This window comes from Apodemus sylvaticus, chromosome 21, assembly GCF_947179515.1.
Source record: "Apodemus sylvaticus chromosome 21, mApoSyl1.1, whole genome shotgun sequence".
Lineage (NCBI taxonomy): Eukaryota > Metazoa > Chordata > Mammalia > Rodentia > Muridae > Apodemus > Apodemus sylvaticus.
The window spans coordinates 52,503,800-52,531,217 of NC_067492.1; the positions used below are offsets into that span (position 1 = coordinate 52,503,800).

The following is a 27,418-nucleotide window of genomic DNA, read 5'->3' on the forward strand; positions in this document are numbered from 1 at the left end:
GGAATTTATCCTAGGAGCCCAAGGTTGTTTTAACATAAACAAATCAGTACTGTCACATTAATAAAACAAAGGACAAAAGTGCAGGATCATCTCAATGATGCCAAAAAAATCTCTTAGCAAAATCCAATCCCTTCTCATCCTAAAACTCTCAGGACACTTGGAGTAAGAGGAAACCCCCCTAATGTGTGAGTGGGCATCTAAAAGGCCCTCACGCCAATATCATGTTTAGTGTGAGAGGCTGTGTTGATACCAAGAGCAGAAAAGGAGCAAGAGCCCACCACCACTTCCATATTTTAGCCAGAGAAACTCATACAGCGAAGCCACCAGATCAGAAAGGGGGAAGAAAAAGGTGTGTCTATGGTCTATTTGTGTGTACAGGTATGTGTGTGCAGACATGTGTGCAGGCATATGTGTGTAGGCATATGTGTGCAGACATGTGTGTGCAGGCATGTGTGTGCAGACATGTGTGCAGGCATGTGTGTGTAGGCATATGTGTGCAGACATGTATGTGCAGTCTTGTGTATGCAGGTATATGTGTGCAGGCATGTGTGTGTAGGCGTGTGTGTAGGCATGTGTGTGCAGGCATGTATGTGCAGTCTTGTGTGTGCAGGCATGTGTGTGTAGGAATATATGTGTAGGCATGTGTGTGTAGGAATGCATGTGCAAGTATGTGTGCTGAAAGTTGCAAAATATAAAGTTAGATCCTCTTCATGACACAGAAATAGACCATGGAACGAAATATGAATAAACTACTAAAGTTGTTAGATCAACTGCAGTAAATTACTGGGGTCTTGGATTAGTCAAATTAGCTTTGATACTGAAATATCACACACACACACACACAAATATATATATATGTTGGATTCATCAAAATTAAAAACTTGTGCTTGGTTGACTACCTCCAGGAGGTGGAAGTAACCACATTGCATGGGAGAGTCTTTTCAAACCAGATATCTGATGTAAGGTTCATGTTACAAATATATAAGGGATATTAATGACCCAATGATAGACAAAGAACACAATTGAAATGTGCAGAGGTGGCGGAGTGGCTGCAAGCTGAGCACTCTGCAAGCTAGGGATCCTCAGAAAGTAAACATGGAGTGATCACGTGACTTGTCAACTCTCCTGGGTATGCACCAAAGAGGACTCAAAATGCACAAACAGTCCACTAGGGTAACGGAACAGCTCAGATGTCCACCAGATGATGGGTGTGTGAAGAAGGCTTGTGAAAACCACACAGTGAAGGGTTACTTGGTGGACATAGGAAAGACAAAAGCCATGATTCATGCTTCAAGTTGTGTGTGTGTGTGTGTTGTATATTGTTAGGAATCTGAGAAACCCTTTATTATTTATGAATTCCCTATAGTCAGGTAGTTGGGAAATTGTGATCAATGTTTAGTTAGGAGTTAACAAGGAAACAGACAGCAACAGGTCTTACATGTCTCCAAGCGCTATATTCCACAGCCGCTATTCGGAAGGTGCTCAATTTGCACCTTACACCCCGGGGAAGGATCTGGGCCTCAGTGGATGTGCGTGTCTCTTAAATGCTGTCTAAAGCCAGCACGGGAGGCACGTCTTTCCTGACTTCCATTCCTTTCTCAACCACACAGAAAGAGCAAACCTAAGGACTCTGTCTTCTACTCTACGTGCTGTTTGCTGAGATTCCAGTCTAAACCTTCTGCGTGGTCCAAATTTTCTGATGACGCTGGTGCTTGTGCTACAGATCTGTGCTCACATTTACTGCCCTAGAGAAGACATGGGTCACTGTTTATGCAGAAACGGTTCATTTGATAAAATTTATCTTTTGGTGATGGAAATTTCCTCTAGACATTTCAACTAAAGATATTTTGTTTGAATGACAGAATAAAAAGAGTTCAAATGCGCAATTTCCCTCTAAACTAAATTAAAATCCCACCCAAGGCCAGTCCTATTCACCCCAAACAAGCCATCAGCTATTTAACAAATGAAATCATTAAGTTTGTCCATGAGTGAACCCTGCAACTTTCGTTCCCCTGTCATGGGAAAACTCTATTAGAAAATTACTGTATGGCAATGTGGTAATGCAAGGGGTATTTTTCTTTGAATGTTATAAATTAAAAGTTTATAAGTTTATGATCCATTTTCGTTATGTTTTATACAGAGAAAGATGCTGTAAGATATTAAAGATATGAGCCGCTTTCCCCAAAGCATGTTTTTTGTTTTGTTTTGTTTTGTTTTGTTTTGTTTGTTTTACTGTTTAGAGTGTGAATGAGAGTCACGTGGGCATCCCGCCAGCCTGCAGATACTGGTGCTGCCAGTCTGGGGTGGGGCAGACTGTGACTTCCATAGCATGCCGCCTCTCCTGGTGCTGCCGATAATGCAGGACCAAAGGCTGAGCTTTGAGAGGCAAAGGCCGAAAGAAAGCATACTGCAGAGCAATTTCCTGGTCACTCCTAACTGGGCACCGGTAACAACTTCCCAAGTATCCGACAATAGGGAATTTATAAACAATAAAGGGTTTCTCAGATTGCAGAAAATACACCACACACACACACACACACACACACACACACACACATGAGAGAGAGAGAGAGAGAGAGAGAGAGAGAGAGAGAGAGAGAGAGAGAGAGAGAGCTTATCTCCTCTTTATGGTTTCCCTGTTTACCACAGTACCCCCAGTGGATTGTAATTTTGGAAATAAAGCTTTCAAGAAACTAATGGATTTCTCATTGTCAGCACCGAGGCTCCCCTCTGCCTTACAGCAGACTCTGAAAGCATGTTGATGGCTTTTGTTTTTGCATTTCATATGAAATAATTGCCTAAGACTTGACAATTTTTACTCCTCTCCTGGGAGAGGCAGTGTCTGTCCACTGAGGGAAACATGTGAGAGAAGGCTTTTCCACTTACCTTCTCTGGCTATTTCAGAAGCTTTTATTAGGATTTTGATGGCCTGTTTGTAGTCTTTGTTTTCCAGCATTCTGTCTGAGAGCAGTCTGTAGGTCCTCACGAGACTTTCGCAGGCCACCAAGTTGAGGAACTGGCCCGTGTCATCCTTCCATAGCCGGCCCTGGGTCAGCTCATGGAACGCCTCATAATGCTCGGCAGCTTTCAGAAGCTCCCCTGAAGAATAAAAGCCATTCGTAAATATAAAAGTGCCGGCCAAACTTGCTTTTAAAAATGTGTGTGGCGTCCGAGTGCCTCCCAATGCGGAGGGCTCTACTCGGTGGGATGCGTGTGTCTGCATTGCCTTTGGCATTGCTCTTAAAGGGCGGGGACGGAAGCAGAGCAGGGCAGGGCACCACCTTGAAAGGGGCCTCAGATTCTCATCAGACACCTTCAAGAGTGATGACCTCAGCAATTGAAATGACTGCCACTGTGCGGGTTAGAGACAGGGTGAAGGCCCACGAACAGTGGCTAGCTTCATGACATTGGCCAGTGTCTCCAGAACACCGTGCACTGCCCCCTGAACTACCGAACAGTCTTGTGGAGTGGGACTCACATGGTTCCATTTTACAGAAGAGAGAGAGAGAGAGGCTGGAGGCTCAGCTCGGTGGAGCGCGCTTAGGAGGAAGTCCAGGGGGAAGTCCAAGCAGAGGCTTTCCAGAGCCCGTACCTGCTTCTATTTTCCTCACTGCTTTCCTGAGATGGCAACTGCCTCACTCTTAGGGAACATTTAAATAACACAAGAAAAAGAATGCCCTGGCAGAGAGGGTTTAAAACTGCTTCTCAGAGTCTGAAGGAGCCACCTACATAGTCCTCGGTGACAAGAACCTGATTGGACAATGTACTTCAGGGAGAACAGTCTGAAGTTCCATGCTGTGGACTGTATCTTATATGTAAATCATCTTCGGAAACCCTCCTGCTATCCTGTACAGTAGGCAGTCTTTGACAGCTTTAGAGTGGCACCCCCTTGTCCTAGACAATTTCACAGCTAAGCGTTTCAACGGTAGCAATTAAAAGGGAGTGAGGGTTTCAGGCAGAAGGCCTGTTACTTGTTTGTTTAGGCTAATTACAGCCCCTTCTACGCCTTCCTCTACTATTCTGTGAACTAAGCATATACTGTAAAGATTTCACAAATTAATTACTGCATGTTCGGTGTATTACGGAGTTAGTGTAGAATAAACAGGGGTGTTATAAGTTGGCATAGTAACTACAATAACTAACGGCTAATTGCAACAGTCATTACATTTATACTTTAATCCAATATATCCTGCAAAATATAAGAATTAGTCCTTCCAACAGTATTACCACAGCTGTTTGAATTAACCTTTGCACTTCATACTAGGATCAATACATTCCCACAAATTGTTTCATTGGATAGTGTGGGCAGGAAGAGCACTGCCCTGACTGTGTAATCTGTCCCCACTCGTTACGCTGACTCTGTTCTTGAGACGACCGTTACTGACTACACAGACCAACTGAGGCTGGCACACACTTGGCTAGCTGGCATGGGAGGATCAGGAGTATAAGTAGCACTGTCTTAGGTAAGACAGGGTCTCAGAAAAAAAAAAGTCAAAATAAGAATAACATTTCCAAAGAAAGGTAAGGGATGTGGAGAACCCACAGCAGATAGGTGGTAGAAAAATGCAGTAAAATCCTGGGCAGTGTGAGTCCTTACCATCTGTGCTGGGGTAGGGAGGGCGTAAGACGCAGACCCAAGGCAAGGGGTCCTGCGGACTGCTTAGGAACTTATCAGACAGATTTGGAAGAGAGGAGAGAGCACATCCATAGACTGATATCACCAAAGAAAGTTTCAGTTCATCGGAGTTTACAGCAAATGAAAAATCTGTAAGTACACAACTGTAAGTAAAGCAGTCTGTCTGGGAGGGAGGGGGATGCGTGGTGGGTGGTTTGGGTTTTCATTTTCTTTTTTCTTGTTTTTTTCCTTTCTATTTTTTGGCATTTTGTAGAATTGTTACTATGATGTTCATTTTGTAATAGGAAGCACACAGCAGAAGTCATTTAAAAACAGCGCCCAATCTTCTGCCCTCTCAGCGGATCCTTTTCCTACCTCCTGAGAAGGCTGACAGTTTTTCATCTATCTCTTGGAGTACCTCTCTCGCCAGAAACACCTTCCTGAAATACCCATGGCCCTCATTTTGGGGTGGGGATTGGAATTCCAGAGGAGCACTGGCATATATGTGTGTTATGTTTTCTCTGTCAACTTTCTTTCTGCTCACAAAGTGTAGCTTCATACCTCTGGAGAGTTGTACACAAAAGCTCCTTTTCCTTCTCCTGTACCCATCTATTCATAAAGTAGAGAGACAGACATGTTTTTTTTCTTTTGGAACACGTGATTACAGAATAGTGCATACGGGAAACTGTGAAAACCCAGGGAATTCCATCAGGGTGTGTGTGTGTGTGTGTGTGTGTGTGTGTGTGTGAGTGTGTGAAGAACTGTAAAAGAGATGGCTCTTTAGATTACACAGTTCATTTAAATGAGATGTAATTGAGGAATAACGGTTTAAATAAGTGAGAGGTGACATCCTTAACCCAATCTGAGCATGGAGGTTGGAGGCAGAGAGAGGTGGAGGTGAACCGGACGGTGGGGGAGGGGTGGTGGGAAAGATCAAAGCCTCTGTCCTCCCTGTGAGCCACACGCCCCGCCGCCCCTTCACTGTGAGTCTTGGGGGTTGTTAGGTTTTCTGGACAAACCCCATGTGTGAGGAAGAATAAAGCCTCGTTGCTCTGAAGGGCCACCTTGGCGTAATAAGAAATGGTCTTTTTGTATGAATTGGGGGGTTTTCTGAGCTTTTGGGGGTTAGTACACTGATATTGCCGAGTTCAAGACTGTCTGGGATTCCATGTCTCAGTGTCTGAGACCTCCATAAGAAAGGGGCCTAAGATGCTGGGTGAGAAACAGGAGCCTCCTTCCCTCAGTGAGCAAGACACCGGTCAAAACCAGGGTTTTCTTCCCCACACATTGTCTTTTAAATGTCTCCCCAGACTGCTGAAGTAGAGATACTTTCCATTTTCTCACGAATGGGGAAATGGAGGCTTGCAAAGATTAAAGGGCTGCGCCCTGTAAGCCACATTTAAATGTGTTATGACTGGAGGTTGAACTCCTGGTCCTTAAAGCGCCTTATAGCTGGTTCTACCACATCAAATATGGCAGCACAGATTAGGGCGGGAACTTATATCGCCTCACGTACAGTCACAGGCATGCATCTCTTATGTTAAACGCAATGCTAGAGTTAATGCGTACTCTCTTCGAGGCCTAAAATACTGCCACTCAGCTCAGGCTGCTCCTGAAAACCATTAACAAAATAAGGATGTACCAACCTACCATGAACTTCTGGGGCTTCCTGAATACCCTGAAGTAGAATGAGTTCCCTCAAAGCCCGGTTTTCTCCTCAGCCTCATGGGAACACCTCGAGGACACCTGGAGTCCCTTGCATGTCTCATAAGTAGTGGCCTCTGCCGTACGTGGCTCAGCCCCACCTTTTGCTACTTTGGCATGGATGAGGTTGATGCCTAAGTTTCTGTTCACAAGGGCTTCTACAGAAGTAGAGTCTTCTAGTCCTTCTCCAATGTAAGGTTTCATTTATGTCACAATTTGATTCAAATGACTGTCTAAAGGCTGGTCAGAACTTGACAGCATACATTATAATACAGCATAACATTTGACTGAAAATATTAAAAGACATGCCTCTGCTATGAAAAGGGTATAGTAATTTCGATGCAGTTACTCACTTGAATGAGTATCAACAATGTTATGATTTCTGTCCAATCTCTGTCCAACAGCGGCAAGATCCTTAGTAGTCATTTTGCTTTATGGAGTGTCTGTTGCTAGTTGAACAGGTATGGACTGACATACAATGCATATTGCTTTTATCTGAAAACTTTCACATTACTAAAGTATTGGGAGAGGTCGTAAATAACAATCACTTCGACAAAGCTAAGTATAGTAAATACCGGCGTCAGTTATGGTTTGTGGCCGAGACAGACCACTCTGCCGAGCTCTGAGAGGGAGGCGTTTATAAAGGAAGCCAGTGGTGGGCATGATGGTTGGAGCAGCAGCCGAGAGTTCATATCGTTTGACTCGAGCATGAAGCAGGGAGCTAGCACTCATCTTCCAGTGACAAACTTTCTCCAACAACCCTTCACCACCAAAACTTCCCAACAGCACCTTACCCGGGGGAATCAAGCGTTCAAATGCCAAGCACTGTGGGAATAGCTCATTGAAACCATTACAGAGAGATTTTTCAAATCTGGCTGATAACATTCTTTATAACTTCCTTGAACTGTTCATATATAACCTACCCTTTGTTTATAAATAAAGTTTAACACATTAGGACCTACAGAGATCTTTTTTTAGATCCCACTGACAGTCTTTTACAAGAACAAGGGTGAGTAGGGTTTTTGTTTTGGTTTGGTTTTTGTTTGTTTTTTTGTTTGTTTGTTTGTTTTAACCTGTGTCTGAATTCTGAAGTGTGGACATTATTTTCCACTGAGGGAAAGAGAGGGTAAGAGAGGGAGGAGAAATGATTGAACCAGATACCACAAAAATAAAACTTAGTAGAAGCCTCATATCCATTAACCGTCTCTGAGGGGGAGGAGATTTTGATCACGTGGCAGCAGGATTGTTGGCAAGCCCTCAGCACTGTAATATCCTGTAGCAGTTGGAGAGTCATGTGCCAAGCACGGCTGAGACCCAGGGTGTGTGGCTCCACAGCCAGGCGGAAACGCACCATGCTCCTTCGTGTGAGTCAGGGAAGAAATCAGGACCCCAATGTCCCCCTGGGGGGGACAAAAGGTGGTCCTTCATAGGCACGTCCAGTGGCCAGCTTCTTTCAAAACCATGAAATACCATTGTAAAACACATCCAAGGTGAGCCTTGTGAACAGATTACCGGGACAGGCTTAAGCAGGTATAGACAGAGGTGGTCCAGCCTCGGTTTTATTTAGTTTGCTTTTGACAATTCTATGACATCTGAATAAGCAATAAAGACTTCTGTGTGCTTTTACAGTTTTTCACCCCAAGCAAAGTGTGCTCCTAAAATAAACATACTCTAAGGGTGTTTCCTTGTATCCAAGACCCACACGAACAAGAAACCCATGCACTTATTTAAAAACACCAACAAAAGCCAGACAATGCTGTTGCTAACTGCACAATGCTTAGTGGGATGTTAAGGCGAACACACTGTGAAGAAAATACAATTTTATATATTTGGATATTACCCAAATTGTAGCTTCTCCCTTTCTGCATGCCATCTCTGAAAGTTTATAGATATTTGTTGTCTCACAGCAGATGTCTAGAACAAATATTAAGCAAAGGGAAATGTATATGATCTCTCCGTTTTAGTTTTTTTTTTAAAGTAGGAAGATTGACTAGATATTAACACAAATGGGTTTAAGTGTGAAGCCTCCATAAAGGCGGCAACATAAATGTAATTCTCCCAGCCGCTATTTTGATGCACATTTTTGATTCCATGAATATTTTATGAAATGGCCCAAACTAAAGCCATATAACATTCCTGCATTACTGATGCCTGCGCCCGTAAGCTACGAACATTAGAGGCATGATTGAATGCATTAAAATGAACTCATTCAGCAGTGCATTGATTACTCGAAGGGGGAGGGAAACAGGAAAAAGGGAGAAGGAAAAAGAGAGAAAGAAAAGGAAGTTGTTCTACTTCAGGAAACCGGCACATGCTGAAAGACAGTGGGGTGAAGGCACGTCCGAATACAGCAACACTTCATAAAATGTGACTCATGCCAGCCATGGCGTTAATTAGGCAAGGTGTTAATTATGTCCAAAGATGGGTGTCGGTATTGTTCAGGTAATTTAAAATGTCACAGTCCTTAAGACTGCAGAGACCTGGCCTGCTTTAGCTCCGTATATCAGCAAGTCTGAGAGTAACTAATTATTTCTTTTTCTATCAACTTGTACATTTGCCAGTAAAAACAACATTGCAGAAGCAATTGCTTGAAAATAATTTGGCAGGTCCATGAGGCCCATCTCCTCGGCAGCGCGGGCGTGCATGGGAAGCGTATCTAATTCTAAACTGTGCACTTTTGTGGAAGACTTTAGGGAAATATTCCAGTTCAGTTTAGAACAACAACCCAAGGAACAATAAAGCTTTATGTATATTATGTTGTGTTTTAATCTGGAACAACTGGCCATCTCTGGCATAAATTACTATTCTGTGTGATGTACGCACAGAATGTGCTAGAAGCAATATTGAGTAGTAGCAAAAAGAGAAAAACGTTACTGTTACTGCTCTGGTGTAAAAACAAAAGACTTTAGTTTTCATTTTGGCTTAACTGTAGAAGCAATTTACATCATCTTTCCGTATTTACATTCAATTATAGTCATTACAACAGCATTACACATGCGGGAAGCCACGCCCTCCTCCTGTTGGGGGGAGATTTGCTGTGTACTCCAAGCCTCTGTAAAGCCTGGCAAAATGGAGTGCTAGAAGACAAAGGTTTACGCCTATGACTCAATAACATCCCTAATAATCAGGGCACTACTGTGAGATACACCAGAGGAGGAACTTTGACAGCTGTTTCTTTTCAACACAGATTTCAGGTGGGCTGTGGGCACGTCACTATCCACTAGGTAAAGACTGATGTTCACTAAAGGAGACAGTGAAGAGGCTTCTAGGAAGGCAGCTGTGTGTGTCAGTGTCTGTGTGTGGATGCCTGTTTGTGCTTGCATGTATAAGTATTTGCATGTGTGTATAATATGTGTGTCTGCATGTCTCTTTCTGTCCATGTGTGTGTGTGTGCATGCCTCTGTGTGTCTATGAGTCTTTCTGGGTGTTGTATGTGAGTATATCTGTGAGTATCTGTGAGTCTCTCTGTGTGTTGTAGGTGTGTGTTGTCTGTATGTGTCTGTGTATGGAGATGTTGGAGAGTGAGACCGGGAGACTCAAAAAGGCCTCTATTATGAGGCCTGGATCAGGGTGAAGCCTGCCTTGATCTTCAGAGCCCCTGGAGGAAGTGCTCTTAAGAGCTGCTGTTTGGATATTTGTGTAGCCCAGCTGTAGTCTGTGCACGAGCTAAATGCCAGCGCTTGGTGTCTGAGTTTGGGGGTTTTAGGTGACAGGTTAAATGTGAAGTGCTCCTCTTCTCCCCTAAGGTTTGCTTATTAGCTGTTGGCTTTGGGAGAGATTCTTTGGGACCTGCACTAACCAAAGGATCAGCCCCTTGGTGGAGTTGGGATATGATAGCAGTATTTGGAGCTAGGTCCCTGGGGCTCGCCAGAAAGTCCCAGCCTGCCCTTGGCCCCCACTGTCGTCTCTCTGCTTCTTGTCTTTCTGAAGTGAGCACCTCTGCTCCCCTCCTCCTCCTCCTCTAGCATGAGGTCCACTCTCACCTCAGGCCCAAAGTAGAGAAACTTCTTCAGCCATGACGGGAGACAAATCCTTTCCTCTTTGGACTGTTTGTCACAGCTGTAAGAAGTCCGAGTAGTAAAGTTTCTTTGCTCTTAATCACATATAAGCTGAAGATATCAGATTATCTCAAAAATTAAAAGAATAAAAGAGATGTAAAATGCTGAGTTCAAAACCCTGGTGTGGTGGAGCACAGCTGGAATCCTAGGCTTTGAGAGGTAGAAGTAGGAGGATCATGAGTTCAAAGTCATCCTTAGCTATATAGTGAGTTTGAGGTCAGCCTGAGTTATATGAGACTCCATCTCAAAAACAAAGGTTTAAAACCTTTATTGAATTTATACACATGAAATTAATGCTTCTCATTAATAAAACTTGTGGGATTTCAAATTTTCTTCATATAACATATTATTTTACTTTCATGTTTTTACCTTATTTAAAAGTCCCCTTTGTAATATTTAAGTTTTTAAAAAAACTAAGTTTAAACTAAAAGCTAATTTAACCCAGTAATTTGTGCGTACTGGGCTAGCACTGTATCGATCGCTGCTCTACATGTGCAAGTACCCAAACATCCCAAGCAAAAAAATGTCGCTAGGCGCACACGTGTGCAGATCAAGGCCCCGTCCTGACTTTAGCACTAACGAGAAGTATTTCATAGTTTCCCCAGCGTCATCCACATCGCTGATGATTTTAAATGAACCTCCTTCTGCCTCATTTGAGTATGCTTATATGAGTGAAGAGAAGGATGCGACTCTGTCTGCCATACTCATTACCAACATGTGGGTGAGGAAAGAGGGGCAGGCGCCTCTTCTCCTCCACACATTCTTTTAGGTGGATAATGAACATGCTCTTTGGGGGTCTTACAAAGGGAGGGCCAGCTCACTGGCTGAACATGTTCTGCTTAGGTGAGGTGACAAGCCACTGAGGTGGAACACTTAGTAGTTGCCAGCCAGGACAGTAAATGATTCTCACCAGCTTCCCTCCTTGGGGGGGGATCCCCCTCCCTCCCCCTCCTTCTCTCCCTCCCTCTCCCCTCCCCACCCTGTCTCTCCCCCTTCTCCTCCCTCCCCTTCCTTCCCTCTGTCTCCCGTCTCCCTTCCCTCCCTCTCCCCTCCCCACCCTGTCTCTCCCCCTTCTCCTCCCTCCCCTTCCTTCCCTCTGTCTCCCCTCTCCCTTCCCCCCCTCTCCCCTCCTTCTCTCCCTCTCTTCCTCTCCCTCCCCTCCCTTCCCTCCCCCCTCCTTCTCTCCCTCCCTCTCCCCTCCCCACCCTGTCTCTCCCCCTTCTCCTCCCTCCCCTGCCTTCCCTCTGTCTCCCCTATCCCTTCCTTCCCTCTCCCCTCCTTCTCTCCCTCTCTTCCTCTCCCTCCCCTCCCTTCCCTCCCCCCTCCTTCTCTCCCTCCCTCTCCCCTCCCCACCCTGTCTCTCCCCCTTCTCCTCCCTCCCCTTCCTTCCCTCTGTCTCCTCTCTCCCTTCCCTCCCTCTCCCCTCCTTCTCTCCCTCTCTTCCTCTCCCTCCCCTTCCCTCCCTCCCCCTCCTTCTCTCCCTCCCTCTCCCCTTCCCACCCTGACTCTCCCCCTTCTCCTCCCTCCCCTTCCTTCCCTCTGTCTCCCCTCTCCCTTCCCTCCCTCTCTCCTCCTTCTCTCCCTCTCTTCCTCTCCCTCCCCTTCCCTCCCTCCCCCTCCTTCTCTCCCTCCCTCTCCCCTTCCCACCCTGTCTCTCCCCCTTCTCCTCCCTCCCCTTCCTTCTCTCTGTCTCCCCTCTCCCTTCCCTCCCTCTCCCCTCCTTCTCTCCCTCTCTTCCTCTCCCTCCCCTTCCCTCCCTCCCCCCTCCTTCTCTCCCTCCCTCTCCCCTCCCCACCCTGTCTCTCCCCCTTCTCCTCCCTCCCCTTCCTTCTCTCTGTCTCCCCTCTCCCTTCCCTCCCTCTCCCCTCCTTCTCTCCCTCTCTTCCTCTCCCTCCCCTTCCCTCCCTCTCCCTCTTCTCTCCCTCCCTCTCCTCTCCCACCCTGACTCTCCCCCTTCTCCACCCTCCCCTTCCTTCTCTCTGTCTCCCCTCTCCCTTCCCTCCCTCTCCCCTCCTCCTCCCCTTCCCTCTCCCCTCCCCTTCCCTCCCTCTCCCTTCCCCTCCCTGTCTGTCCCTCTCCCCCTCCCTGTCTCTCCCCATCCCCCTCCCTCCCTCTCCCTCTCCCCTCCCTGTCTCTCCCTCTCTCCGGGGTCCTCCTTAGACCCTGAGGCATTAGTATCTGTGTGTCTCAGAGCTTCAACCACAGCCCTTGGGACCGTCCCCTTGCAGCTGCTGGGCAAGGTCTGCACCTCAGGCTTGATTTCTTGGCATCAGGTTACAGTCGCCCCTTCCTTCTCAGGTGCTCGCTGAGGTCTGCTCTGCAACCACTGCCTGACTCAGTTTAACTGCCCCTCATGCTGAGGAGATGGTCTCAGCCCCAAGTTGGCAGCTGCACTTCCCAGACGCTCAGGAACTTTGGGGCTGGGTGACTGCGTTTTCATTTATTTAGTGTTAGTTTTCCCTTCCCTTTTCCCCCTTCCCCCCTCCTTTTCCCTTCCCTCTGCTCTACTTCCCTCCCTTCCCTTCTCTCCTCTTCCCTTCTCTCGGTTCCTTTCTTTGATACAGAAAGGGGTCCCTTGTCCCATTGAAGGCTGTTGACACGGTAATTGGAAAGCGTTTGTGCTCCTTGGCAGACACAGTTTGGGGGCAGTGCTTCTCTGCAGCAGAGGTAATACAGGCCCAGAGCAGTGATCCACTGCACAGGCGGGTGGCCACTGGCGTGGTGCAGCCAGCCAAAGCTTCCTTGCAAAGCTTGCAAACAGAAAACCCTGCTGCAGAGCTGTACCTCTGAACCAGGCGGAGCTTCCTCTCAGTGCTACTCATTAAACAGTAAATAATTAAAACCCCCTGAAAAAGGCAGGTAAAATACAAGCCACAATGTCAGTAACACAGACATGAAAGAGAAAGGGGAAGAAAATGAATTTAAAAAAAAAGAGCAGTGAAATAATTTATTTGAAGCTTTAATAAAGTTTCATTTGCAGTCTTGTTTAAAGATATATCAGACTTCAGGGATGTAACCCAATTACATTTTTATTCTAAGTTCCATTCAAAGATCCTGGACTTTGATTCTTTAACACAGATCAAACATGGTATAATTTTCTCCTGGTTATCAATACTTAAAAAGAAGCTCTTCATTAAATACTGGAAGGTCTTACGAGTGTGTACACAGAGTAGGTGGCTCGTAAACCAAGAGCAGCCAGAGAGGGGACAGTTACAATCTGCACAGAAGCAGCAGTAGAATCCACTCAGTTTCTTTAGAAAAGTTTGAATGATTGAGTCCACGCTTAGCAGAACTGAAAGTGCCTGACTTCCAGAGCCAGGTGGTTCTTGGATAAAACATGGTAGGCAGTACATCGCCAATTAGTTCCTGGGGTTTACGGCAGAAATGAGGTGTGGGCAGAAATGAAGTGTGGGATGAAAGAGTCAGGCAGAGTCACAGCCACCTCAGGCAGGGGCCTCAGACACTCCTGCTGTTGGGAGTCAGGCCGAGTCACAGCCACCTCAGGCAGGGGCCTCAGACACTCCTGCAGTTTTAGAGCCACCCTCCCCTGCCTGAATAGTGGTATATTACATTCCAAAATCATTTTGTTCTGTTGAAGCTAGGGCCCAAGTCTTCTTGGGCGCCATTTGTAAAAATAACTTTTAAGTGGGTTTAGCAATTATTTTTATACAGCACCACCATCATTACACGCAAGTAGTGTTTCAAAGAATCATGATTGTTTTTTCTTTTTCTTTCTTATTATTTTTTTTTTACATAAATAAATGCCGAATGGCTCTTCACAATTACTCAAATTACTGTTTAAGCCACTGATTCTCCTGTGAACTCAGTCTATTAATTAGTTCTTGGGTTAATTGTTCGAGCTTTTCCTAAGAAGTCAAACCATCAAACGCTCTCGCGGGTGACACCCTTTCTCATGTAGCGTTCATGCACCTTTCTCTCTCACAATATCGAACACGTGGTCTTTACTGACATCCCCACCCGCCCCAGCATCTGAGACTAATTCACTCCTCCCGTGTGGCGCCCGCATTTATTCAGTCAACATACCCATACTTTAGTGCCTTATGATCCTTATACCCAGACTAGTTTCCCTTTTCTGAATTACTCCATCCACAGTGAATTTCCACTCGAGTTTCCGGGCAGGACAGGAAACCTTGTCTTCCGGAGTAGGAAGCCATTCAAGCCCCGATGCTCCCACCGAGAAGCCATCCAAGCCCCTGTTTTCTCACTGACTGGTTTTCCCAGCCTTTTCCCTTTGCTCTCTGTTCCTGGAAGGGCTCTGTGTTCTACTGATTTTTGAGAGCTAGCTTTTATGAAGAACCACTTTTAAACTTTTTAATTTATTTATCTTGTTTTATGTGTGCAAGTGTTTTGCCTGCGTGTATGTATCTGCACCACACAAGGGCAGTGCCTGCAGGGGTCACAAGAGGGCATCACCATCTTGGAAATGGACTTAATGGCTGTGAACCACCATGTGGATGCTGGAACCCAAACCCAGGTCCTCTGCAAGCGCAACAAGTATTCCCGATACTGAGCTATCTCTACATTTCATTCAAAACAAGACAAGACAAAAGAAAACAAACAAACAAAACACGTTTGTAAAGTGCCATCTAGACAGTCCAGGCGCAGTGTGGCACGAGGAATGAGAGGGCTCGACTCGCGCCTGCTGTGGCACGAGTGGGGCAGATTTACCACAGGATTCCTGGGCTGGGTTAGAGCTGAACACAGAGGCAAGAAGACAGATTGTTTGATCAGCCAGCAAATGAAAGAGGATTTGCAAAGTGGGATAAACCATTTACATTCTTAGCTTTACCTGGGCTTCTCCTCTTTCAGACACCTTTTCTTACTATAATTTTTATAAGCATAAATCAAGGACAAACAATCCCAGAGAGAGCCTTTTGAGGGCACCGTTGAATATTTGCACAGGGAGGTGGTGGAGGACAGTGGGGAACGGAGCCGGAGAGCTGAAGGCACAGGCCCCCATCCTGGCTCTGACAGCTTTAGCTGCCTGGTGGTGTTGTTCAAGCTTAAAAGAGAAGGCATTCCAGAGAGGATGAGCCCTGGGGACCTCATACCACGAGAGGGTGCCAGTCACAGCAGAAGCCACAGTTCTGTGTACATAAGGAATCAAACCAGCCAAACTTCAGGAAGCAAAGAGCAGAACAGGGCTGGGGGAACTGGGGACCCAGTGGGTAAACAACCAACAGGGACAAAGCCTCACCCATGTGAGACCAACTCTATAGCCACTCTATAGGACATCGTGCCTATAGTTCACAATGCTGTTCTACAAACTTATCTGTTAAGAAACTAGATATCATATTTAGCATTAACTGCAATAAGATAAAACTACAAACAAAACCTTTGAAAAGAAAATAGCAACCTCTCATTTCCTGGTATGTGCATGTTTATAATGGGAGTGGTATTGCCTGCCCTCCCTGTGAGCGCGGGAAAGCGCGGCCTGTCTACACGCCAGAGTCTGTGCTGCCAGTTCTTCTGCTTGCGTGCTGCAGATACATCGGCCTTATTCCGTTTGCCCAAATTCTATTCTTCAATCGTTTGGAATAAGCGGTGTGTGTTCATTTATGTCGAGTGTGACATAGAGAAAGGAAAAGGGATAGAAAGAATTCTGGATTCAAGTCTGTGACCAGTTACTACCACACCACACAGGGGTGTGACCTGCTCCTGAGTTACTCCTGTGTGTCAGGGTGGCCTTACAGTTGGATTGCTCGCAAGACTTGATATGGCGCTAACATTTATTCCTCTAAAAGAGTTAAGGCCGTAATTCCTCCCCCCCCCCCCTGATGACCTACCGAAGTCATCTCATTGTTCTTCTCTAGAAAGCAGGCCTCCCGACCCCGCTATTAGCATCACTTGAACAGCAGTTTGGAGAATCCCAACTCCTGAAAATTAGCTTTCATAAACAATTTCTGCTTCTCTCAGCCCAACTTTCACCTGTTGGCTCATTTGTAAACAACTGTGTAATACAACAAGGGACAAAAAGGACATACAGGAGAGCCATCCAGCTCCTGAGGCAGGGACAACTGCTCCATGCGCCTCCTGCCGCAAAAAAGTCATTCACACAGCAAGGTCGCCCAGTTCTACATGCATGTGACGTTACCAGGAAAAGATAAGATCTTCTTGAACAGAGAGTGGAGCAGATTTCCGCCTCTGCGTGGATGATGCAAGCCCCAAAAGAGACATTTCAACATCTCTCTACATCACTTCATGCAGATGGGCACATCTGTGCAGACCCACAGAACACGGTTGGAGCGCTTGAAAGCAGAGCGGAAGATTTGAAGACAGAAATGCAATATCAGGAGAGGTCATGGGAGATGCTGAGGGCGAGGGCAGCAGGCGGCCAAGCAGGAGAGCACGCTCCTGCAGATGCCTTCGTCACCTGTTGCCAGCAGCGTCTACTCTGTTTCTCTGAAGACATTTTCAAACTTCAGATGCGGTCACTGGGGCTGCGGTTTGTGGGTCTGATGCTGGCCTGCTCCGATTCCCTGCATCCCGCAGAGGAGGTTTTAGGTGGAAGGCTCAGCAGAGGACAGACACAGACAGGACCTTGGAAAGGGGATCGTGATGGGCAGGGCGTCAGAGCAGCTCTGGTGCTGCTTACTCTCAAAATAACACTCTCAAGTTACTGTGACAATCAAGAGGCATAAAGACGGGTGGAGAGATGGCTGTACAGTCACGAACGCTCACTGCTCTTCCAGGAGACCCAAGGTCAGTTCCCAGCACCCATGTCAGATGGCCAACCACAGCCTGTAACTCCAGCCCCACAGATCCTTGTGCCCGCTTCGCCCTCCAAGAGGCCCTGCAAACCCACACACATACATAGCAAGCTGTAGTAGATCTTTAAGAGCTCATTGCGACAAACGTCAAGGCTGCTGTGCCTCCCCACAGTTGCACTGCGACAGGACAACTGCGTGCACTGATGAGATTCCCATCGTTTTACAAAAAGTCATATTTGTTATGGGTCTGTGTTAGACTTTTGTCACTGTGACAAAATATCTGAGGAGGTCAACTTAGAAGAAGGAAACGTTCTTTTAGCTTTTTGTTTCATTTGTTTCTTTGCTTTGGGTTCTGTGACTTGACAGAACACCAAGGCCAGGGGACTTGTTGAGGCAAACTATCTCATGCACTGGAAGCAGAGATAGGAAGAGGCCAAAGGTGCAACATTCCCAAACAACTTAACTTCCTCTACTAGGCTCACTTCCTGAAGGCCCCACCAGGACCCAGTAACACTCCACAGACTGGTAAACATGTCTCCAACACCTGCTTTTCAAGACCACCTCCACTGTGCTGAGTGCTTAACCCGTGGATATGATTACAACGATAGGTATGGTCTTTGTCCAGTTCCGATGGGACTTTGTGGTAGCCTGAATTCTGTTTAAAAGGAGGTGGGGATTTGGACACAAAGAAAGCCACATACAGGGGGGATGGTTGACGACAGAGCAAGGACACAGTCTACAAACCAAGGAATGCCCAGAGTGATGGGAGGCTGGGGAGAGCCTGACACAGGCCTTTCCTTGAGATCCTGAAAGAACCAAATGCTGTGGTTACCTTCATTTTGGACTCTAAGCTTCTAAAGCTATGAGTTCACTCAGTTCTGCCATTTGGGCCACCTAGTTAGCAGTACTTAGCCCCAACAAACCAATATAACACGGTGACAAGGACTTCTGTATGTAACAGAAGATATTACTTCAGGGAAAAGCGATATGTCAGAGATCTACTCTGTGTATGAAGTGCGGGGCTCATTTTAGATATGCCAAATGACGGGACCATGTGGAGAGTGATCAGTTGAATAGCATCTAAAACAACACAAAATGACTTCCAGAAACTCCTTAGTGTCTCATATAAATAATCCCTTCCTAGCACTTTGGCTTTTTATTTTAGTATGTATTTTGTTATAAATGTAATTTTATTTTTATTCTTTAGCATTTGAAGTGACGTTGATTATCATGGTATTCAGCTCTTTTTTAAAAAAAAAGGTAAAAATATAAGCATTTAATATAACCGAAGATGTCACATCAAAATTGATAGAAATTTCATTGTAATTCCTTATTTGTCATGGGATAACATTTGCCAGTTTATTAGAAAAACAGCCTTAATAACTAAAAGACATGCAAAGGATATATCAGTTTTTAGTGTGGTATTTTATTTTCTCTTTCATTTTATTAAAAATTAATAGAGATGTAAGCGCTGTTGAGAGGATTTAAAACCCTTCAGATTTACAAGATCTCAACTGGGGCGGCCTCTAGAGAAGGCTCAGACTGAAACAGAAGGATGGGGAGCTCGCTTTGCAGGGAGTGTGTGCCCTTTCCTAGTATCAGAACTGGTGCTGTGTGTGTGTGTGTGTGTGTGTGTGTGTGAGAGAGAGAGAGAGAGAGAGAGAGAGAGAGAGAGAGAGAGAGAGAGAGAGATTTTTCAGTTAGAGTAAAACTAGCCAGTTGAAAACTCTGAGATGCTCTAAAAAAGCATAGAAGGATTTTAAGGGTTTTAAGAGATAGCTGTGGAGACTGCAGGACCATTAGAAGTCCGCTCCCACTCCTGAAGTGGGAGAGTATGAGGCTGAGGAACCAGAAGCATCCACTCCACCTGTAAACTGAATGGCCATCACGTAGCAGTGAAAGACTGACTTTGAGAAGATTTGAAGATCAGATGAGAATTTGAAAGTAAAACAATTAGAAGGGCTGGTTAAGATGGTTCACTAAGTCAAGGCACTTGCCGCTAAGTCTAATGACCAGAGGTCAACCCCCCAGGACCTGCGTGTAGGACAGAGGAGACAACTCTTCTCAGTTGCCTCTAACCTCCATACTTCTCCATACCTCACACAAACACACAAAATAGATGGTTTTTCTTTTCTTATTGGTGTTTTGTTTGTTTGTTTTTTTGTTTTTGTTGTTTTTTTTGTTTTGTTCTGTTTTTTGTTTTTTCCAGACAAGGTTTCTCTGTATAGCACTGTCTGTTCTGGAACTCAGGCTATAGACCAGGCTGGCCTCAAACTCAGAAATCCACCTGCCTCTGCCTCCCAAGTGCTGGGATTAAAGGCATGCGCCACCACTGCCTGGCAAAATAGATGTTTTATTAATCTATGAAAATCTGAAAATACATACGAGGAGGTTTAAGCTGACAATAGTTGATAGATCCTGAGTGAATGACTGTGGGTTAGAAGTATCCTTCATCCCAGGACTTGGGCCACTGGGGCAGGTGAGGGGGAGGGGAGGATGGGGGGGAGCAGAGGTGGGGGGGGGACACAGGAAGTTTTGATCGCACTTTCCCTGTCGGGAATAGTACTGGGCATCAGGCTCTATGAAGCTATGAGACCTCGCTCCTGGGTGGGGCAGAGCAGTCTGAGGTCCCTGGGGACTGCTGTCCTTGACTCAGGAGTCCCCAGTCCCCGACCTGCACAGAGGCCAAGGACTTCAGGTTCTCAGACTCTTGGGCACCCCAGACGCTGTTGGGTGCTATGGAGTGGGGGCCCACGGGCTGGATCTAGCTCAGGGCTGAAGGGGAAAAGAGGGGAGCGAGCTCTGGCTGGGTTCCCTGGGGACGATGGTGGCCTTGGCTTGCATGGCTTGGTGGGGACAGTGGCTGGGAGCACTGAGAGGCCTTCTGCTGAGACTGGGCAGCCAGCTCTTTAGACGAAGGTCTACTCCACTGCTCCCCATGGCGGATGCCGATGAAAAGAGACAGTCCGTGGTTTTAAGGCATTTGTTGTCATGGTGGAGAGTTGTACCCCACTTTCTCAGGGTGGGTCTGAGGTCAAATACCTTTGCAGGGAGGAGTGTCTGGGAAGGAGAGCTTAATTGGCTAAGCCCTTCAGGCCTTTAGGTACCTCATTAAAATGGAGATCTGTTTTGAGGCTCCTTTTGTACTCACATCCTCTACCTGCGAAGGGGCTTAGGGCATTGCCCTATGTGACTCATGGCCACAGAATTATGGAGAGCTGAGGCCTCACGTCAGAAGCCTGGTGTCCAGGAGCGTGGCAAAAACGCCTACTGTCTCTTTCAGGGAACCCTGCGGGGTCACTGGGGTTTTAAACCTAGCTCAACCAGAAAACAGGCTGCCTTTCAGGGTCCCGCGAATGACCTGGTTGTATTCTTCCATGGCATCCAACTCTACAGTCGAGCAGTTGATATGAGCCTTAAATTGAGCCACACCTTGAGGTTTTCCCCTCACACTCCACTTACTTAGTAACTTTGGAAAGCAGGTAAGTTATACATCAGCCCTGCATGTGCTGACATCCTTGTCTCTTGAGTAGGGGGGTGGAGCACAATATCTGCTCAACTCATATTCTGATTTCTATGGACATGGAAAGAACTGCAGTTACAAAGTCCATGTGCTGCCCTATTTACTCATTTGGATAAAAAAAGAACATTTTTTTTTGTGTGTGTGTGAGAAAGGAGATGGAGTTTTATGTTAACTTCTTTGTGCTTCTCTTATTTTCGATGTTTTAAGATTTGTTTTTATTTATGTGTATGTGTTTCTGTGAACATGTGCCATGTGTGTGGAGGGGTTAGTAGGAGGCAGTAGAGGACACATCCCTAACCACTCATCTCTTTCTACGATCCCACAAATTACTTTAAAATAATAGCATGGCATTAAAGTTTTTGAGTCGTTTGCTTTTTAAAATATACAGAGTTGTGGCTGGACAGATGGCTCAGTGGCTACGTGTGGGCGACTCTTACAAAGGACACAACTGTGGTTCCCAGCACTCATATCAACACAGAGGCTGTGACTCCAGTTTCAGGGTGTTCATCACAACACACCTGGGGATGCACCGTCATGGTACAAAGAAACTCAAACACAGACTTACACAAACACACAGATTAGAAAAACTAAAAAATATCGTTAGTATTGGCCTTTCCCTGTTTGTTATTTGGTAAAATTCAATGGCTTTGTTTTAATTGTTTTCTTTTCTTTTCTTTTTTTTTTTTCGGGGGAGGGGGTTGGATTTGGTTTTTTTGAGACAGGGTTTCTCTGTGTAGCCCTAGCTGTCCTGGAACTCACTCTGTAGACCAGGTTGGCCTCGAACTCAGAGATCTGCCTGCCTCTGCCTCCCAGAGTGCTGGGATTACAGGCATGCACCGCCACCACCACCCTGCGTAATTGTTTTCCTAGTTCTGGTTTAGTGGCTTTTCTCGCCAGTTTGCAAAATGTCCTTTACCTATGCTTGGTAATTCATGGTCATGCTTGCTTAAAATATGTTCTACTTTTGTTTAGTGCATTTGAATTGGGCTTTTAAAAAGCAATTTTTAAAATTGCCCATCAAATTTCTCAATGTAGCATCAGGTGGCTGAAGAGATGGCTCAGTGGTTAAGAGCACTGACTGCTATCCTGAAGGTCCTGAGTTCAAATCCCAGCGACCACATGGAGGCTCACAACCATCCGTAATGAAAACTGACGCCCTCTTCTGGTGCATCTGAAGACAGCTACAGTGTACTTAGATATAATAATAAAGAAATCTAAAAAAAAGGAAAGAAAAACAAATTTCTCAATGTTGTTTCTGCTAGAGAGATTTTGACTCCTTCCTCCAGCCTCATGGGGGAAGGAACTTTCCCCCTCTCTCTTCACTTCTAGAATGAGAGAGTATGGCAGACCTGGTTGGTGGAGTTCTGAACTCTTGTCATTCCTGCAGTCCATCTGTAGGAGGGGTGACCTTTGGACTCTGGAAGCTCAGGGAGTGGCTTTGAGCGGGACAGCTGAGGTGGCTGTCTGCAGGGTCTGGAGGCTAAGATTAATTCCTCGGACTCTGGAGAGATCGCTCCCCAGTTAAGGGCACTTGCTTGTCTTGTTTAGGACCCAATACCCACACGGTGGCTCACAACCTTCTTTAACTCTGGTTCCATGGGATCTGATGTACTTTTCTAGATGCCATAGGCACCAGACATGCATGTGGTACATATACATACATGAAGACAAACATATGTGCATATAAAATAATTTTTTTAAGTTTTTAAAAACCTACAAAATTAATCCCCAGGATGATAGAGAAGTCGACACATCGAACCTAGTTCTTCAAGCGGACTTAACAAGTGCACTCTCTCAGTTGTGTTTTCTTTGCATCCATCTTACACCTGACACGGGAGGGGAGTGGGGCATAGTCAACGATAGGTAAAGGATTTCTTCCATCATCCTTTTGCTGTGTGTGTGTGTGTGTGTGTGTGTTTCAAAGGTTTTTCTCATGGAAGACAAATCAATATGTAGCCATACATCTTGCTTGATGTTCTTTATAATTCACTTAAAATATTTTTCATACAATTTCATAAGATAGATCTGACATATTCTAAGGATATGTGTCAAGGATAGCATCTAACAACCTGTGTTCCTCTTGTCTGTGATATTTGGTATGTGTGTGTATACATGTATGTGTGGTATATAGACATGTTTGTGTGGGCACATGGGTGCATGTACTACAGATCAGAGGTTGACACTGCGTGAACTGGTTGATCCTTCAACTAACTGACACCTTAGTTTTTGAGAGAGTCCCTCACTGAAGGTCACCAGTTCCGCTGTGCTGGCTGGACAGTGCACTGCAGGAATCCCCCAGTCTCCACCTCCCCCAGTGCTGGTGCTCTGACCTCAGGTCTTCATGCTTGCCCTGCACTTGACTTGTGCTTTACCCACTGAGCACTCTCTTAGCTACAATTTAATTGATGATCTTAACACAATCGCTAGCCATGGACCTTAGAAATATACATGTGATTCTGCTCGAGGGAAGAGCTTATAACGTTCCACCTCTACCCGAGGAACTTTTGGCAGCTGACGGCTTCTGGAGGAGAGTCATTTTTCTTTGAGGGTGTGGGTACTGGTCAACTGTAACATACCCAGGCACGCACAGGTAACACTAACTGGACTCAGTGGGTTCTTTAAAGAGGAAGACAAAGCTATGAAGTTGGGAGGGAGACACACTGGTGGTAATCTGAGAGAGTTAGAGAAAGGGGTGTGATCTGAACTGTACATGTATGAAATTCTCAAAGGACAAATACAATCACGTTAAAATGATTCCATTCATTTTAGTAACATCCAAGGTCTTCTGTTTTATTTGCTAGACTTAATACAGGATTAGAATAGATTAGAAAACACAAGCTAATATTTACACTTCCCATTTGTACTTTATTTATATTCTATTTTTCATAAATACTTGTTCAAAAAGATGTAAAAATCTTTGGCACTTTGGCATGCCTTCTAAGTGTTAAAAAAATAAACAAGCTAGTGGAGCAATCAACACTGCTTGCAAACATTTGGTAAATATGGAAAATCATAAAGAGAAAATTAAAATTATTTCATTTTATTATACTTAATTTTTATGTGTCATCTACTAGAACCATTTAACTTCTTTTTGGTAAATAGAGTTTTACAGTTGCTTGGTTTGAATGTTCACAGCTAGTTCGTGTGTGTGACGCTTTCCCTTGTCTGGAATTTTTCATTTGGACTTGTTTGGTTCTAGAGCACAGTGCACCTGGAAGGTAACTTTCCTGGTGCCTTTAAACCGGGGCTCTCTAGACATGATTTCCCTTGGGTGTGTGGGAAAGCCAGGACATAGTCTGTATGTTCCGCCCCTGAACACACTTCGCAGACCTACACGTCCACATATCCTTTCCTTCCCACTGAGCTGCCCAGTCTGTTCTTTGCTCTTCTGGTATTTGTTGCTGAAGTGAGAAAACTGAGCCTGGTTTACTTTCTGTCTCACGACGGTCTGTGTTCTCTCCTTTCATATAGGTAGATCTCTCTCTCTCTCTGTCTGTCTGTCTCTCTCAAGTATTTGAAAACTTATAAGGAATTATCAAAATATGGATCTCTTTATTAACTTTGACTGCAGCAGGAAGGCTATTTTAATTTCAGTTTTAAGATACTTTTAGGGTCAATAAAGCTTTCTTGAGATAATTCTGGTTATTGCTTTAGTTCCAGTTCCGGAGTGTTCTTCCCTAGAGACTCTAGATTTATCATAGTTCTCAATGCCTTCACCTCTGTCTGCTTCTTGCAGTTTGAGGCATTTGTTTGAGTTTGCTGTCGACACCACACATGCATAGTTACATTAAAAGCCAACTGCTCTCTTTAAGGAGAGCAGTCCTTGCACAGAATTCCCCAGATCTAGGATACAGAGATTAACATGCCAAGAACTGACCCTTGTAGGCTAGCTTCTCAGAAAGGTCACGGTCCTTTGGAAGCTCTAGGAAAAGCCATCAGGTGGGTACTGGGGGCAAGTGCTCTCCATCTGTACCCTGTCATTCTCTCATGGCAAGGAGAGGTTGGTGTCTTCCAACCTCTGGAAGCCTCCATAGTTAAGTCTTGCTATTGAGATGCATCCCCCAGGACTAAAAGCATAGTCTCTGCCCCAGCTGCTGTCCCCAATCCTCCCACCCCCTCCAGTCATGCAGGAAGTGGGGGTGGGGTTGCACAAATTCTGAATTCTAGGCTGGCTGGCATCAAGGATCTGCTGTGTCCAATTGCTGTTGTTTTGGGTCCTGATCATATCAGGAGGGTAATGACACTTCCTGAATCATATAGCAGCCTATAAAACAGAGGGCCCTGAGCATGCTCTGTTCTTCCTGACTCAGTGAGAGCCTTTCTGAGGGATGTAGCAGTGGTAAGCTGCTGCCACTGTAAAGTAATTTACCGTGGGCTCCTGCTAGTACCACAACTGTCCTAGCAAACAAATCATCTACCCAGGGACACACAACACTCTTTTGCAAGCAAGTCCAAACTAGCATCAGTTAAATTGTCCCAACTGGAATGACAAGTGACCATCATGTATAATGTTGTGACTAGCCTTCCGGAGTCTGTGATTCTTCTTAGCATGACTCAGCAGGAGGTTAGGCTCACAATGGAATTCTTTGTGTGAGAGAGAAGGGAAGAGAAGGGGTGGAGAAAGGAGACAGAAAGAGGAAGAGGCAGAGATGGGGGAGAGAGAGGAGGGAGAGACTGGAGGGGGAGAGAGAGAAAATGGGGAGGGAGAGAAGAGAGGAGAGGAGGGAAGGAAGGAGAGAAAGAGACAGAGAGATAAAAGAAGGAAGGAAGGAAGGAGAAAGAAAAGGAGGGAGGGAGGGGAGGGAGGAAGAAAGAAAGAAAGAAGAAAGAAAGAAAGAAAGAAAGAAAGAAAGAAAGAAAGAAAGAAAGAAAGAAAGAAAGAAAGAAAGAAAGAAAGATGGAAGTTACCTAGGACTGATTTCCAGACTCCCTGACTGACAGACGTTACCTAGGGTGTGACAGATACTTTAAAGACAGGAAGTGGAACCACACTGTCCCTAATAAAATTCATGATAAAAAAGTCACAGTTGGGATTATTCCTCATGATCATTAAGGAATGGGAGGCTGGGAGATGGCTCAGGCAGTAGAGTGTTTGCCATACTAGCTTGAGGACCTGACTTTGATCCCAGAACCCTTGTAAAGAAGTTGGTCCTGGGTTCTGGGAGCAAACTGACTGTCACCCAAGTTGGAAAATCAAAATTTAGATTGGCAGCATTCATGTAAATGTCCGCAACCATGGAGGCCCTTCTCTAAGCCCAGTGCTTGGGAGGCAGAGGCAGGGTATCCTTGGGCTTAGACAGCTGACTAGAAGACTCAATGAATTGGTGAGTTCTGGGTTCAACAATAATCCACATATCTACTTGACATCCAGCCATCCAGCTCAGACACAAATGTGTGCACGCACACACAAGCCTCTCTCCCCAACACACACACACACACACACACACACACACACACACACACACACACACCAGCTGGGTAGAGTGATACAATCTTGTGATCTCAGCATGGTGGAACCAGAGACAGGTGGATCCCAGTTTTGCTGGCTGGTCACTGGTGCCTAAAGTCCCAAATCAATGAGCGACATTGTCTCTAAAGCCCAGCGGAAGAAACCTGAGGAACAGCACCGAGGAACCCGAGGAACAACAACTCTGGCCTCCACATGCATGTGTATGTGCATACACATATGTTTATCGCCCAAACATACACTCAAATTTTAAAAAATAGAGGTGGAGGTAGGAAAAGATTACAAATCCTTCAGCATCAGCATAGAAGGATAAGTAAGAATGGAAGTTCTACTTCTTCTCCATGAAATCAAAATGGTAAAGAATGCAGTCCCTTAGAAGCAAGCCCTCTCCTACCACTACGGACAGATCTTCCTTCTGTTTTTGGATGAGACAGGAACAAGATGGTGATCATCCTAGTGTGTTTTCATGATGGTCCTAGAAATGTCTAGTCTCCAGGTAATTGGCACACAGAGACACTATATATCCATCAAAATGACAGCAATCAATTCTAGGACTTGAACTGAATAGAGCCAGGATGATGTCTCTCTTTCTTCCAAAGTTTCCCAGTCATTGGAAGAATTTAGGGTAAATGTTGTGAAGCCCAATTAACCTTAACTCAGTCTCTCTGCTCTCTCATGACTGGTAGGCTTTTCTGGACTGGAAACCACACCATTACCCTAGGCAATAACTCAGGAATATTGGAGAGGAGTGCATTAGCCACATGGAGGTTTGGAAGTGGCCCAGCCATTGAGCTGTTTAAGGCATATTAAGATATAGGGGTGCGTGTGTGTGTCTTTCATTCGAGAACCCAGAACATTGGGGCAGGTATCGAGGCGCGCCACCGCTGCAGCTGGGTCGATTAGCATAGCTTTAATCAGGATCAGCAACATTATCCCTAGTTTCCCCTGCATGTCTCTGTGTATATGCTCAGCACCGAGCACTTGACACTCAGGAGAAAACGTTGTGCTGCCCTTCACGTCTCCTATGGCGGCAGTAGCTAGACTCAGAGTCTGGGGTAAGCTGGAAGGAATTACTGAATGCTAGCAAGTGGTCCTGGGAAGCCATCTACTGGAACTGGGAGAAGAGGCAGGGCATGGAAGTGAGGTGGCTGAAATGGAGGGTTAACCTGTCCAAAGCCAATGCTTTTATTCTGGTCCACCAAACCAGAGACTGGTCTCCATGTGCTCCAAAGAAACAAGCTAGTCTTCTTGTTCATGGCTAGTGAGCCAAGAGCAAGGCTTGGCTCAGTTACTAAGTCACTGGGGGAAAGTGGGGAGGGC

At 45.6% G+C, this 27,418-nt stretch overlaps 1 protein-coding gene across 1 annotated transcript in view; it reads right to left on the reverse strand.

The window, feature by feature from the left end:
* Positions 1–27,418, reverse strand: part of Ttc29 (tetratricopeptide repeat domain 29) — a 173,862-nt gene that overhangs the window by 108,671 nt on the left and 37,773 nt on the right. Inside the window, exon 5 of the mRNA XM_052167098.1 lies at positions 2,887–3,099. Within this exon, the coding sequence (XP_052023058.1) occupies positions 2,887–3,099 (213 nt within the window). The remainder of the gene's footprint in view (positions 1–2,886; positions 3,100–27,418) is intronic.